The sequence below is a fragment of the Branchiostoma lanceolatum genome, chromosome 9 (assembly GCF_035083965.1).
Source record: "Branchiostoma lanceolatum isolate klBraLanc5 chromosome 9, klBraLanc5.hap2, whole genome shotgun sequence".
NCBI lineage: Eukaryota > Metazoa > Chordata > Leptocardii > Amphioxiformes > Branchiostomatidae > Branchiostoma > Branchiostoma lanceolatum.
In genome coordinates, this window is record NC_089730.1 from 6,154,998 (window position 1) to 6,171,100 (window position 16,103).

Below are 16,103 nucleotides of genomic sequence, written 5' to 3' on the forward strand. Positions count from 1 at the left end.
GAACCTGGCGGAAGCTTCAGTTGGCACAAGGATTGATAATGATTCCCTTCATATGCTATTGGTGGTAAGAGTTGTTCAAATACAATATTCAAATAACCAATGACCGGCACTCTTCTACTCATGCCAGGCCCGCTTCTCGTGTGTCTAAAGCAACAACCCTGGCGTACCGGCCTGCGATTCATCTTTCTCGCTGCGTAAATCAGATACTTCTGATAAGGAAGGTTGCCATGGCGCCAGCCAATGACGGCGCCTTTTACGATCAAGAGCGACGTGATTGGCTGGTAACTTTCCCTCCAACGATGAGAGGGGGTGTCTGATTGGCTAACGGTCGGCCAGTGCTAACGGGTCGTTGCTTGAGATATACACGCAATGGGCCAGGCATTAGAGGGTGCCTGTAGTAAATCTTTAGTTATTTTTCGCTTGACCTTATCTTTGTGTGTGTTCATTTTTTGGCGACGCAATAGGGGCGGAGGTACTACAATCACTCTGAAAATATTCTAAAAGTTCACGAATGCTGCACCCCACTGTATCATTCGTCACTAAGAAAGAAAGCATCGTTGACAGATATCAATTGGCATAACTAATGACAAAATGCTATAATAGCCTTCTGCATGAGGATAAGACTTTCACACTTGGGACATTTGTAATTTGGATTGACCAAATTACAAACAGAATCATGTTACTTATGTTACATATGATGATATTGGGTGCTCTAATGAATGCTACGTCACATCTAAGTACTTGATTGAATACCGAGATACTACTATTCACCCCTGCCTACGTATCAAAAGCTGCAGTACGTTCACGACCTCTATTAAGCTATGTTTTACCATTGACTATGAAGTAAAACAAGCACACTTTACCACAAACAGGGTGCTTCCAGAGTCTCCCAGGTGGCTCATCAGTAACAAACGAGTCAAGTCTGCCAGGGACGTCCTGCGGAGAGCAGCACGGGTTAACGATGTTACCATACCAGACGATGTCTACACAAGCCTCCTCACAAAGTCAGCTGAATCAAAGGAGGAAACGACAAAGTTTACCATGATTGACCTCCTGCGAACACCTCGGATGCGCAAAATCACCTTGCTAATGTGTTTTGCTTGGTAAGAACCATATTTCATGTTCTCATCCTTTCCCTCCACAATTCCATGTTAATATCTTTTTCGTGACAAAAATAGTTCTTCTGAGCAAAGCCGTATGTCCTAAGCTTATGATTATTAAAGTTTAAGTTAAAATCCTCCCACACTATAATTGATGTATAGGGCGGTGCCCATCTCCGTTTCATAGCCCTGGGGCCACACTGTGGTGCAATCACTGCAGCAGGGGGCTAGTCCACTGGCAGTGGAGTGTGTTTAACTTCCATACTGTTTCATAAGTATGTACCATTTTTTTTATAAAGTCTTTGGTATGACTCAATGCGCCTCTTGTCCAGAGGTGCCCTACCTGAGGCTAGAACCCCAGTCCTTCTGGTCCAAGTAATTTGAACCAGATGTGGCAGACTAGCAAAGGAGCAGACCACTACACCACAGGGACACCCTTCCTTATGATTATAGTTACTGAATATCAAAATCTAACGATTGCAATTTAGGACATGAAGGTATGGCACTACACAAAATTACACGCAGTTCATCTGTGTTAAAAAGCTAATTGTCGTATGATACATACAAACCAATGTAGTTTGCAACGCACGTCGCTTTTTGGTTTCATTATGTATGTGTTTATGTGAGTGTGTGTATTATTGTTCGTGTGTACGCAAGAACGTGTGTTCGTAAGCTACAGGATAGTAATTCACAACTTGTATCATGCCTTTGTCACTCCTAAATCACATAGGATGGCCGTGGCTGGAGTCTATTACGGCCTTATTCTCGGGATGACTGATCTAGCAGGAGATCCGTACGTCAACTTTGCCCTGGGCGCAGCTTTGGAGCTCGGCCTTGCTGCTGTAGGATGGGCGGCCATGGAGAGATGGGGCAGGAAACCGGTCACAGTCGGGTCGGCTTTACTTGCAGGGATAGGTTGCCTGGCGTCAGCGGGTACCACAGGTAGGGAGATGTTCTTTTCCTTCATTTGCGTGAACGCTTTTACCATGTCTCTCCCTCTCTCTAATTCTTTTTGCCCCCCTCTCTCTCTCTCTCTCTCCATCTCTCTCTCTCTCCGTCTAGAATGATGGCTCAAGAAAGGATCGATACTACTTTTGTTGAAATAGTCATCAGAATCAGTACCTCTTCAACTTACGTGGACTATCAATTAAATGCATGCTTTTGGTGGAAACAATTACACTCATATGTTGTAAAACGAAGACAAGGTGGTATTGTTGAGTTAAAGTCTTGAATTCTGTTACAGGACACCCGACAGTTTCTCGTAATTTTGCGTTGCTGGGCAGAGTTCTCATCGGCGTGAATTTCATATGTTTTAGTGCGTACTCACCGGACATGTTCCCGACTGTAGTTAGGTAGGTAATTTTTGCGAAGATCTCAACTGAGTATGAAAAATCGTATTTTTCATGTACAAGCAATTATACTAACCCAGAATAAGTGGTGAAGTACATTTTTATCAATCTACAAGCAGAGGTTGGTGGAGAAGATTGTGACCTTTTATTTTTATCATATGCCTCATTATCTGTCGGCTCTCTCCACCAGTGGCCGCCGACAGAAAACAGGGCATATGACAAAACCGTCACAATCTTTCCCCAGCAACATCTGCTTGTAGAGTAATTAGAATATAGAGAGTACATTTTGAGGTGGGAGAACCGTTATTTGGAGTCTGGCTAAAGAAAGTACAACGAGCTTTCCATCAATTGGAGCATCTTGCAGTTGGGTAGAACTGTACATAGCTAAATGTGTTTATTTGTGTTTGTGTGTATTGTGTTTGTGTGTTGTGCGTGTGTGTGTGTACATACGTATTATGCAAATCAGGACATCATTTGCACGATGAAATATGTGTATTTTCTTATTGATTAATGATTAGACCACCAACTGACGTTTACACTTATCATATCTGCTGCTAAATAGGGGCATGGGTATGGGAGTGGTCACAGCGTTTTCCCGGGTAGGTACCATGCTGGCTCCTTTCGTGACGCTCCTGGGCGATGTCTGGCTGCCCCTCCCCATGTTGACGTTCGGAGTGGCGTCTTGTGCCGGTGGCTTGGCTGTCTACTTGGTACCAGAAACACTCGGACTGCCCCTGCCTGAGACGATAGAGGATGTGGAGAATTCGGGAAGGTATGGCTGTATTTTGTATTGCTTTGTTTACTCAGATATAAAGATTATCTAATATTGCAGCTTAGATCTTTGTCATCTTTGTCACGTTGAACGACTTTATTTGCAGCGATGCAATTTGCTGCGATGCAAAGGTATGAGTGTGTGTAGCTTGTTTTGTTTTTCCACTGGAAATAAAATTGTACACTTCCAACCTTAACTAGACATAACATTAGTCTAAGGGCTTTTTGTTGAGATATTTCCACTACTGCTTGTTGTAATTTGCTGTGATACAATTTTTTTTCTTCTTTTCTATCATCTCCTCTTTAGGGAGCCACAAAGAAAAGACAACGTCGAATCAGAAAGCTACACAAACCCCTGGCCCAAGCGTGACCCCTTCAGACACGTGAAACGTGTAGTTGTCTGCTATCAAATTGCTCGTGATGGTGACTACTTCAGCTCTATCCTAGTACCTTAAAGAGTATTAGCTGAGTAGATTTGAAGCTTTTGTATATCTTACTTTTTGGTCCAATTGAATCTGAAAGCTATTACATGTACGTGTTAGCATTGTGTACGTATGGTAATGATTTTGGAAGATTTTAGGTAAATGTGAAATAAAATGTGGCGGTTTAAATGAAATGTGACATTTTTATCGCCGGTGTTTCAGCAAGGAATTGCAAAGGAAAGGTGAATTTATTTGGTGTCATGAAAACATGTTAGAGGTGCCTAACAACTGACAATAAAGATACGTCACAGCATATATCATCTGTCTGTGTTCCTATCCATTGACGTTGATTTTTAAAAAGCATTCGAATTTCTCTGAACACATGTAATGTAACGTTGCATGTCGATTTGATACTGCTTAGCTTGCAGAAGAGAAGAGAAGATGCAAAACAAACAAGAGCCTATCAGTTAGAGTTGCCTAACAACTGACAATATAGCTACGTCACAGCATATATCATCTGCCTGTCTTTCTATTCCTTGACGTTGATTTTTAAAAAGCATTCGAATTTCTCTGAACGCATGTAATGTAACGTTACATGTCGATTTGATACTGCTTAGCTTGCAGAAGAGAAGATTCAAAACAAACAGGAGCCTAAGATTGAAGACCAGGACATGTCACAATCTTTAATTGATCGTGGGCATTGATTGATCTTTTTGCCCCTAGCTATACCATACCATATAATCATTGCTTGATCTGGTTTTAACCGGATCGCGCCGGATGAGGAATAGACAACTGTTACATATAAGGGCAATGACCTCTCCTGAACCTTTTTTTCTTGTTGATGTTGTAGAAAGCTGGAATTTGAAATGTATCATGATACATATTTCTAAATGTCATATAGCTGAATCTACGCACTCGAATTTTTTTCTTTCACAAATAATCGAGCCAGTTGAAAGCAGATTCGTCACTAGCGACTTGTAGTCTAACATCTATTATACCCTTTCTCATAGAGTAAAAATTTACACACAAAACACACAAAAGTTACTGAAGCAACTGAATAGATTTTGTGAAGAGTCTGACGTGTTAGGTAGCTGTATAGTATCCACTACCTTGCGTCAGTGACTGATGTCAGCGATGAAAAATGTCTGACCAATTGCACAATATTTCCAGTAACTTTTGTATTGTGAAGTTTAAGTTATCAGCTGTATTTCTAATCTTCATCGACGTAAATTTCACATATCATTTCTTTATTAAAGGACTGTGCCAAGTTTCTCTAATCCTACAAACAAGACGTCTGAAAAAATTATTGGTGAACAGCTTGCGTCTACAGAGGCTGGTGACTACTATGATTTCAACTGTCGTCTTTGTCACACCTCATTACACCCTAGCACTGGCAAATAACGAGTTTTTTTGTCTTATATTCACGTTTTTATCACAAACGTAAGGTTTTACAATACAATAGGCGTCATATTGGCTACATTTTCCTGAAACACTATTAAAGTCATGAACATGGACCGTTTGGCATAGAGCCGACATGTTAGAAATTAGCAGTAACTCAAGAATAATTGTAAATCAATGCATCTACATGCAATACACCCTACATGTACATTGTAAATATAAGAGAGTACATACAAAACTGCCAAAGTGTTAAAAATTCTACTGAACACTGTTCAACTATATGGTCACAGTTCCTTTTAGCACCGTTTAGTCTCCTGAAATGTTTTACAACACAGTGGGTACCCTCTCATGCACATGCACGTAATAGCTGGCAGTATGCGACAAAGCAAGGTGTTCTAACGCTTCATAGACATATTCGTTAAGGTACCAGGATAAGGCTGAAGAAGTCACTGATTTGTCCTTCTCTTTTCTTTGTGGCTCCCTGGAAAATATAAGAAAAAACATAAGGGTTGTATCACAACAAATCAACTTAAAACATGAAATAATAATGGAAACAGTTATTTGTGAGATGGTGGCTAAACAAAAAGCTGTAATGTTAGGACTTTTTACTAATAGGTTGAAAAAGTTAGTACTATTTATTTGCAGAGAAAGAACAAAACAAGCTACACACGTTCCTACCTTTGCATCGCAGCAAATTGCGATATACAAAGGCTAAATAAAATTGCTCAGTAATGTTAAGTCGTAGTTTTTTAATTATTATGAAAGCTCATCTGTGTTGGTAGTAATCATAATACAATGCTAAACTTTCTTCCAACACTAAGGTATTCACGGATCGAATTTTCGACGACCACTGTCGCCTTCTTCAGGATCAATAATTATTATCAGGATCAGGATAAATAATTATTATCAGGATCAATAATAATTATTAATCATTATTGATCCTGAAGAAGGCGACAGTGGTCGTCAAAAATTCGATCCGTGAATACCTTAGTGTTGGAAGAAAGTTTAGCATTGTATTAAGTCGTAGTTTTATTGATAAACAAAACAAGACAAGACAAGACAAGACAAGACAAGACACGACAAGACAAAACAAAACATCCAAACCTTCCCGAATTCTCCACATCCTCTATTGTCTCAGGCAGGGGGAGTCCAAGCGTTTCGGGAAGCAAGCAGACAGCCAAACCGCCGGCACAAGACGCCACTCCGAACGTCAACATGGGGAGGGGCAGCCAGACATCGCCCAGGAGCGTCACGAAGGGAGCCAGCATGCTGCCGATCCTGCTGCACGCCGTGGCAATACCCATACCCGTGCTCCTATTGCAGGAGAAACAAGCTATCTGCCATAAAAAAATCAAGACCATAGCAGATCCAGGTCAAAAGATACAAAAGCGAGAGGTCTGCTGCAGTACCAAGGTCACATACCAGGGGGTCCAAAATCAAACTTGAATTTCGGCTTTCCAACACCTGCCAACATACCAAATATCATTGTAATCCATTGAGAGGTTCTTGAGTCATGCTGACTACAGTAGTCCGGAAACACAAACACACAGACACACACACAGACAGACACACCCAAAACTATATCTCCATTTTTCATGGAGATAGTGATCAGAATAATCCATATCTATTGCATATTGGTGGTCTACACAAGTTACAAATGTCTAAAAGTCATACCTTTCGTCAGAAAGCTACTGTACATTCAATATTACGTCATCTATACAAAATGGTGTTCACCATTACCTAACTTACATTTATCAGAATTATAAAATGCCTTGAAATTGTCTGTCCGAACAATCATGTATCTTTACAGAGTTATGTCATTTTCATTGTGCAAATGAAGTCTAGCTTTGAAGAATTCTTTAATGATATATCTGTATATCTGTATCTCTCTCTCTATCTGTCTCGGTCCGTCTCTCTCTCTCTCTCTCTCTCTCTCTCTCTCTCTCTCTACATATATATATATATATATATATATATATATATATATATATATATATTTATACATATACATGGCACATGCATATTAATACATCATATACATAGCACATGCCTGCCCTTCATAACATTTCGCATGCATGAAACTCCAATCGTAGGAAACAACGGAATTTTAAAGCGTCGATTTTTTAATTGCCCAACTTTACTTGCAATTTGCATAATTCTATCTACTTGATATATACAATCCTACTCGAGCAGTCAAAATAGCCCTAATCACGGAAATTCACCCGTCCCTTTCTTTGGTCAGTTTGCAGGACTCCAAAGAATGGTTCCCACCCCTCTAACGCAGAATGCTACTGTACGGATCAAATACACGTACCCGCCCGCCTGTAATGTGCTAGCATTGCTTGTACACGAAGACACACTCAGTTAAGATCTGGACAGAAATCACGTACCTTACTACAGTCGGGAACACCTCTGGTGTGTAAGCGGCAAGACAATGGAAACTCATGGCATTGACAACTCTGCCCACCAATGCAAAATTACGGGAAACAGTTGGTAGTCCTGTAACAAAATTCAAAATCTCTCAGTACCTCAACATGGCGACCTACTTTTATTCGATGATGACTATAAGAGAGAGTGAGAGCGGGCGAGAGAGTCAGAGGGAGAGAGAGAGGGGGGGTGAGAGATAGAGATAGAGAGCAAGAGATGGTGAGAGAGACAGTATGTATGCAAATGAAGGAAATGAACTTCTCCCTACCTGTGGTACCCGCTGACGCCAGACAACCTATCCCTGCAAGTAAAGCCGACCCCGCTATGACCGGTTTCCTACCGAATCTCTCCATGGCCGCCCACCCTAGAACCGCCAGGCCCATCTCCAAAGCAGTACCCAGGGCAAAGTTGACGTACGGATCTCCTGCTAGATCAGTCGTCCCGACAATCAGACCGTAATAGACTCCCGTTATGAATATCCTAAATGATTTTAGATTGAACATTCGTAAATGATTATTCATTCTAAAGTGTAAGTACACACACACATATATATACCCACATATAACAACATAAAAAGAAACGAAAATGTCACTTCAGCCTTCACACAAATCCTTAAAAAATGGGAAATTATGGATCGTTCTATTTCAACATTGAACAAATATGAGGTCATTAACTGTGCTCACAAAAAATTTATTCACTAGAAAGCTATACGATAATGAAACTGTAATAAAGAAATGTGATAAAAGAGCCCAAGAGAAGTGATAGATATATGGTTCGTACCATGTCAAACACACAGTCACTGTGATTTTACGCATCTGAGGGGTTCTCAAGAGGTCAGTTATAGTAAACCTCTTTTTTGCCTCATTGGATTCAGCTGACGTTGTGAGCAGGCTTGTGTAGACATCGTCTGGTATGGTAACATCGTTTACCCGAGCTGCTCTCTGCAGGACGTCCCTGGCAGACTTGACTCGTTTGTTACTGATGAGCCACCTGGGAGACTCTGGAAGCACCCTGTTTGCAATAAGTGTGTTTGTCTTATTAAGTCAATGTTAAAATGAATATATTTAAAGGCAAGGGACACCATAAAATCTCTGCGACTTTTGATTTAATGCTATTTATAACAAAGAGCAAGCTTACCTTTCATGTAACAGAGCGCTTGCTTTGTTTCGGTGTTAAGATGGTAAGATGGGCTGTGATGTTTAAGGCTAGTGATATTAGATAAAAAGTTATTCATTAGCTTAGGATGAATATTCATAAGATGTGTCACAAAGCGTATACAATGAAGCTGACTATAATGAATTTAAAGTAGATGAAACACTTTAAAAGAGAATTACACAGAAAGAACAGGTCGGAAAAAATTTCAAAGGCTTAGTACCGACCCCTTTCTTTTGTAGATCAACAGCAGCCCTGGCCATAGCCAGTCGTCAGTCACTCAGAACCCCCCCTCCCCTGCTGTTGGAACGAAAGTTACAAGCCAATCACAATGCCCACTGAACGTTAGCGTGATTGGCTTGCAACTTTCCTTATCGGGAGTATCCGATTACCTCAGATAAAAGGATGAATCGCAGGCCGGTATGCCAGGCAGGGCCGTTGCTTCTCAATAGACCTCTTTCCAGTTACGGCGGTCATTTTAAATGTCCTTGGGTCAGCTGGGGGTCATGCACCAAAGTGAGGATGGGGGTGGTGTGGCCTATAAGAAACGTATAGGTATTCCATCTTTGGGGTGCACTTTGCCCCTCTACGATGAAATTCTGTGGTACTAAATGTTCTTAATTCACCCGTCAAAAAGTAGGAAGAAATGAATTAGAATTTAGCCAAAATCAAGTCCAAATGTCCACAACAATATTTTCTACACATGAAAGGCGCATGTACCACAGTATTTCACGGTAGAGGGACAAAATGTACCACAAAGATGGCATACATATACGTTTCTTATAGGCCACCCCCAGCCTCACTTTCAGGTGCATGACCCCCAGCTGACCCCTTAAAATTCAAAATGGCTGCCGTAACTGTAAAGAGGTCTATTGTGAGGCACAAGCATTGGGTATGACATAAGAGAATGTTGAGAACAAGATGAGTGTAACAAGATGAGAACTCTTACCACCAATAGCACAGGAGTGGAGTCATGATCACTGCTTGGACCAGCTGAAGGTTCCGCCAGGTTCGGATGTAGTAGGCCAGCAGGCACAGGAGGAAGTAACCGACCGAGGCGCTCAAGGATATAGCCATGCTCACTGCATTGCGTTTGGAAGGCCCAACAACTTCTACGGCTGTAGGGCAAGATCAAAAAGAACACTTACAACGACACAATGATGAGATAGAACTGATGACATGGCGTTTTAGTTTGAAATGTGGTTGTTGCACCAAACAGTTATAGTATGTATTTAGTTCCAAAGAATTTCATGAATCCCAGCTATGCCGGGTTGGTATGCCTGGAATGTTACTCGCATGCGTAGTAGTAACTAGCCCAAGGTTCCATGGCAGGTCAGATAAGATCTCCCGGGAGGATCACCCTCCCGCCCTCTATTCCGCTGTGATTGGGACTCCTGCAGGGTTTGTCAAATTGCCTCCGGCTGGGCCGTGACGAGAAATTCCAAAGTCTTGTCTTTCGTCAGTTACTAAGCGTCATTGTAGGATCTTGTAGATCTTGACTGGTTGCAGGGACATCAGCTAGCTACGAACTTGTTACATCCTATCGCTGGTTGGCTCCATCGCAGGTCTAAAGAGCTAGGAAAAGTCATGCCTATTTCACTGTGGGGAAAGTATATAGATTTGTATTCCTGATCGCCACGTTATTTCCGTGTGCGAGGTTTCCTTGCAATTGACCGCTCATCTGGCTCTGTTTAGAAATTACCGTCAATTATAATCAATGATGTGTTACTACTCGGGACCTAACACTTATGCTGTCTCTCTGCTACAGCATGTCTCAGAATGGAACTCCGGAAAAATTAGCCTGTCTGAAGGATTGTTTGAACCAATGATTTGAACTCATCAATAAATTAGTGGAAAAGACAAAATGTCTCTAGCCTGTCCAACAAAAAGTAGACATATTTCAACCATTAGCCACGCGGCCTGGCACCTAAGTCGCAATGTGTAAACTTAAAATATAGCTTAGAAATGTTAATCATAACATCACTTACATAAAGCCACTCAATCGTCGCCATGGCAATAAATTTTATTGCCTTTCTTGTTATTGATTGGTTGAGATGAGCTATTCAAAATTGCCAACCCATGACGTCACAAACATCATTTTGACTACATAGAGCGAGGGTAAAATAGAATACGTTTGGTTATTTTACGCTATACGCGGACCTGAAATGAAGATTCAATATGTCAGGTCAATACAATCAAGTTGGACAGGGACGGTGGCAGGTATCGACTTCCGTGAACCTTTGATTCATCCCTGACGTCACACATCCCGAAGATCAGTGAGCGTCAGGAAACTGCGTCAAATTCTATTAGCTATTCTCTTTTTGAGTTATTCTCTTTTTGCAGTAGAAAAAGAAGACAGTTGGAATTTAACTGTAACTGTAAAGCAAAATACGACAAGACAAGTGACACTGAAAATAATCCAACATTGAAAAAATTCACTTGTCATCAAGGGGACTTCTTCAACGGGCAACAAGTAGATAATGGCACAGATGATATATTACTCACTGTACCTAGAACAAAGGCGGTGTAGATGGCACCGTTGGCAGCTGCTCCATCTAACGCGCGTAGAACGATGAAGGAAACATAATCTGGCGTGAAAGATGCTCCTGTACTCAACGCGAGGTGCAGTAGAAGGCAAAGCACTGTTGTAGGTTGGCGGCCAAATCTACGTAGGATTCGAGAAAAGTTTTATCAGGCAGGCAAATCATCGAGGATTAGGGTTCTTTGTATGCAACCAACATCAACGTTAGTCCCTCTGCTAACTTCTTTGGGGCAATAATGACAAGTGGTGCTTCGAACTGGTCTCACTACATGCCGATAACAACCGAAAACAACCGAAAACAACAGAACACAACTCGAAAACAACCGAAAACAAGAGTTCCGAGACCTCATATCTCCATGAACAATTCTATTTATGCAAATGACATACACATTTACATAATATTTATTTACATAATATTTATTCTATTTATGCAAATGACTTACACATTTACATATCAAGTCAAAGGCTTTGACTTGACTTGACTTGACTTGATATATACTTAATCATAAACACCTTTATCTTACTTACACATGTTGCAATATTGACAGTCCTATAATTTTACAATTAGATGAATTTGGGTGTTTTTGCGTTAATTATGCAAATTAGGATTTATTTGCATAAATGGTATCTGTTGATGCTCCACTTTCCATAAACTACATATGTTACATGTATTTGAGTCTCATAATGAGAAACACTGCAAATATAGATTTTCCTCATGAGCTATCCAAATTAAGTCCCAATTAGCATAATTTGCACTTCATTATGTATATCTCTGTCTTAGCTACCCGCATACTAAATATCATGGAAACCCGTCGTCCCTTTGTTCAGTTATTCTCCCTAGAAGATTTTCACAATAACGCCCCTGCAGTTCCAGAGCAAGCTGCTAGGGGGCCCAAACCTACACCACTTCTTTATTACATCACAAGCTATCTGCCTCCAAAAAAATCAAGACCATAGCACGTCCATGTCAAAAGATACAATAATTGAAGTTCTGCTGCAGTACCAAGGTCACATACCAAGGGGCCCAAAATCGACCTTGATGTTCGGCTTCACAACACCCGCCCACATACCAATTATCATTGTAATCCATCAAGAGACTCTTGAGTTATGCTGACTAGAGTAGTCCGGAAACACAAACAGACAGACAAACAAACAAACAGACAGACAGACAGACACACCCAAAACTTTATCTCCATTTTTCATGGAGATAACAATATCTGATGTAGGAGTAGTGATACCTGATAGCTTTCTTTTTACTATATGTTTATGGTTAACTTTTCGTTTACTTCACTTGTCTTAAGCATCATTGCAAGTAGCCATCTTACAATTGGTCTGTCATAAAAGTGTCCTTACTTTCTTATTAATATTGATAGTGAGGACAAACCTGTCCGAAAGTGTGCCGAAGAAGATTCCACCCAGGCCGGCTCCCGCCATGAAAGTGCTTTGACCCAGTCCTTTCAACCAGGATCTCGAGCAAACTAGGTCGTACTGAAGAGTAGAATTGCAATTTAGATAGGGCGATATAAACAGTATCTTCAAAACCCTATGATATACAAGTATACAGATCTTAAAACGGTTCCACACCGAGTATACAATCATGTATTTCACGGGTTTCTGATCCACTGGTTTCTGATCCATCCATCATATTTCATGACTTTAAAAAAGCCTTGGACATGCGTAACGAGCGAGAGTGCCCTAACTTAAGACGCTTTGTTTCACGTGCTCGAACTCACGGTACTCCATAGCCAGCTTTGATTAATAATAATAATAACCTTTATTGTACATCCATGCCCTATCACGGGCTAAGTACAGGCATATGGAAAAAATATATAGTAACGTTCATATGCTGACACTGACAGGACTTCTAATACTAATCTAAAACAATGGATCTATAACTGTAATTCATAGGTTCGGCTTCTTCTCGTCTCTTTGTTATGTTAGAAATATAATTTGATATTGACTTGTTATCTCCATGAAAAATGGAGATATAGTTTTGGGTGTGTCTGTGTGTGTGTGTGTGTGTGTGTGTGTGTGTTTGTGTGTGTGTGTGTGTGTGTGTCTGTCTGTCTGTCTGTCTGTTTGCCTGTTTGTCTGCCTGTCTGTATGTCTGTTTGTGTTTCCGCAATACTATAGTCAGCATAACTCAAGAACCTCTTGATGAATTACGATGATATTTGGTATGTGGGTGAGTGTTGTGAAGCCGAAGTTCAAGGTCGATTTTGGGCCCCCTGGTATGTGACCATGTTTAATATTGTATGTTCAAAACACATAATAAAAGTGAATTTCTCAATATTAGACATAAATTGAATGTGAGGAAACGTCCCTATAATATAATCAAACAAAACATTTAATGGAATTCGGACAAATTGATTTTTCAAATATATTTAAGTTAGAAATACATTCATACTGTTATTTTTAGTGGGCGTTTTAGCGAATAAACCTTTCGATTTTATGCTACGCTAGACAGACTACCGTAGCTTGGGAGACTTTTGTATGTGATGAAACAGAAAGTTGCATTGGATTTCAGAACAATCCAGCTTTCTTTCCACAGAAAATCGTAACTTTGTGCAGCCCCCCCCCTTACGTGAGGAGAGCTTTGTCTGCCACAATCCAGCTAGTTCATGTTCTGACAAGAAACCCGGCTACGCATTGAATGCTGTGCTACCCGAATGATAGGAACATATTATAAAACGAAACGGCATCACCAATCATCAGCTGTTTGACTACGTATGTAATGAATGAATGAATGAAGACCTCTTTTGTACATTCGTGCCCCGAGGGGCTAGATACAGGTCGTTTAACATAAACCTAACTAGCATGTAAGTGACATACACAGTGAAATAAATACAGCACATAGTTAAACATAACGTTACATGGTAGACGAATGTGATAAGCTAAGCTAATCCAGTAGTGTCTTCTTCTCGCTTCTTTGTACATGTGTAGATGTATGAACAGATCATGTATGTATATACATCATATGTTCATGTTTTTGTGGATGCAGAACATTACATAAGAAATTGCTTACACATTCCACAAAAGGCATATCATATGATCTCATTTCACATAGTCTTTTGTTTAGTAGATAGGTTTCCTAAAAGGGTTGTATAAGTTACCATACGTTATAATTTATCATAATTTACACACTCGTTGAGCAAAGTCACTGGTATTCAAAATTACAATAATAGACCCACCTCTGTGACGATGGTATTCTGGTAAATGGACCGGTCATACTCCCAGCCATGGGTACATGCTGTAGTTTCATTCCCCGGGGTCGTTGTACTATTTGATTCCTTGTACATCAAACACGAGCTGTGTTTCCAGGTACCGCCGATATTTTCCAAGGGGACACTCAAGTTGTATCCCTCGGCCTGGTAGCGATGTCCGACCGAAGAGGCGTTTCCAAAGACACGGCAATGGTGTTCTGGTGTCGCTGCCAGGAACGTCATAGCGACAAAATTCAGACCGACGGTAATGCCGACTGGAATGACAAGCATGGCTGTGATCTTTTGAAACCTTCCGAACTCACCGAGGTATTCTCGCAGCAGATCGTCCCATTCCATGGTGTATGTATGGACAGGAACAATAATCAAAATTGTGGACTGTCTCTGCTAGGCCAGACAAGTCAGAAAGATCCGCCCCCATGAATTTACATTACAAAAGGTCACTAGGGTTATAACAGATAGCCCTGACACGGTCATATATCAGTAGTTCCTCGGGCTAAAGTACTTACAAACCGTTGGAGAACCGTTTGAGGCCATTTCCCCTGATTTGTGCATATCAAAAACATGAAAATTGGCACAGTTTAGGACATGATTACAAGAGATGCTTCAATTCAACGGAAAAAACAAAACTTGACTAAAAAGACCAACTTTTAAGCTTTTGTATAATAGCTTTGAAATTTTCAGAAACTGAAGTTGAAGTGCTTCGGCAACCTCAAAACAATACTGTAACAGTGTTTTAGGCTTGTCAAAAAAACATAAATTTTGCTCAACTCTGAAACGCAATAAGTCCAAAAGTGGTTTTTTTTTTCTTTCACATTTAAACCAGATATACATCAACATTGTTGCCATCAAATGCATTTTTGCAAAGTTTGGTATCTTCTTTGGTTGTCATGTGCTCGTCCTCAGAAATAGGTCGATTTTCATAATTGACGAAACATGTTCAGCCATATTTGAGACACAATATATGGGAAAGTAAAAGAGTGATCTGATTCAGATTTATGTCAAATGTAGCCCTATGTATGGTATATCAAAATGAATGCTTGTAAAGGTTGGTGTCTTGCTTCTTTGCTGTGTACTTGTCCCTAAAAGTACACCAAATCTCGGACATATGTGGAAATTAACATTTTTTGCTATGTTTGAAGCTCTGAAAATGTGAAAGTAGGATGTTTATGGATTTCAATCTTTTATCAGAAGTTCCCCTTGTGTATTGTCTACCTAATGAATGCTTGTAAATGTAGGTTTCTTGTTTCGTTGCTGTGCACTTATCCCTAAAGGTAGGTCACATTTTGGACATATGCGGAAATTAACATGCAGCAATTTTTAAACTCAAGTTATGGAAGAAGTCACATCTATGCTTTGTCTTTTAAAATACTTGTGAGTATCATTCGGGTGTCCGGTCACAGCGGGCATATGTGTGCAAAGGCGGTGCACTTGTACGCACAGCGATTTTTAATTGATCGCCGTGTGAAAATGGGAAATCTCTGGACCTTCAGACATACCACACTTGTAGCTTGTTGTACGGAGGCTGTGCCGACGTGAAAAGTTTACGAAGGGGATGAAAGATTGTTGAGATATATATCTCAGAAAAGTACCCGCGGAATTCACTTCCGGGTATGGTTCACCGGATTGTGGGTCGGTGCGCAGATATCTGACGTGGATTGATGTCAACATTGCGTCATTGTAAATGTTCTCTTTAATCTTACTTCAGCTCTATCCTTGTA

The 16,103-nt window shown here is 40.5% G+C and overlaps 2 protein-coding genes across 2 annotated transcripts; one reads left to right on the top strand and one right to left on the bottom strand.

The window, feature by feature from the left end:
• Positions 1 to 240: 240 nt before the first annotated feature.
• On the top strand, positions 241 to 3,784 carry LOC136442047 (organic cation transporter protein-like). The gene is made up of 6 exons (XM_066438648.1): positions 241 to 281; positions 873 to 1,103; positions 1,831 to 2,042; positions 2,344 to 2,452; positions 3,012 to 3,221; positions 3,528 to 3,784. Exons 1-6 carry the CDS (start codon positions 241 to 243, stop codon positions 3,673 to 3,675), a joined length of 951 nt encoding a protein of 316 aa, XP_066294745.1. The 3' UTR covers positions 3,676 to 3,784.
• Positions 3,785 to 5,364: 1,580 nt separating this feature from the next.
• Positions 5,365 to 12,708, bottom strand: LOC136442048 (organic cation transporter protein-like). The gene is made up of 8 exons (XM_066438649.1): positions 12,546 to 12,708; positions 11,130 to 11,284; positions 9,569 to 9,737; positions 8,248 to 8,478; positions 7,736 to 7,947; positions 7,431 to 7,539; positions 6,145 to 6,354; positions 5,365 to 5,521 (listed from the first exon to the last, which is right to left on the bottom strand). Exons 1-8 carry the CDS (start codon positions 12,593 to 12,595, stop codon positions 5,365 to 5,367), a joined length of 1,293 nt encoding a protein of 430 aa, XP_066294746.1. The 5' UTR covers positions 12,596 to 12,708.
• Between the last annotated feature and the right edge of the window lie 3,395 nt (positions 12,709 to 16,103).

Coding starts and splice junctions, on each gene's coding strand:
- LOC136442047 (XM_066438648.1), top strand. CDS start 241: ATGACGGCGCCTTTTACGATCAAGAGCGACGTGATTGGCTG. Junction 282..872: donor AAGAGCGACGTGATTGGCTG/GTAACTTTCCCT, acceptor TACCACAAACAG/GGTGCTTCCAGAGTCTCCCA. Junction 3,222..3,527: donor GATGTGGAGAATTCGGGAAG/GTATGGCTGTAT, acceptor TCTCCTCTTTAG/GGAGCCACAAAGAAAAGACA.
- LOC136442048 (XM_066438649.1), bottom strand. CDS start 12,595: ATGGCGGGAGCCGGCCTGGGTGGAATCTTCTTCGGCACACTTTCGGAC. Junction 11,285..12,545: donor TTCGGCACACTTTCGGACAG/GTTTGTCCTCAC, acceptor AATCCTACGTAG/ATTTGGCCGCCAACCTACAA. Junction 6,355..7,430: donor GTGTTCCCGACTGTAGTAAG/GTACGTGATTTC, acceptor CTCCTGCAATAG/GAGCACGGGTATGGGTATTG.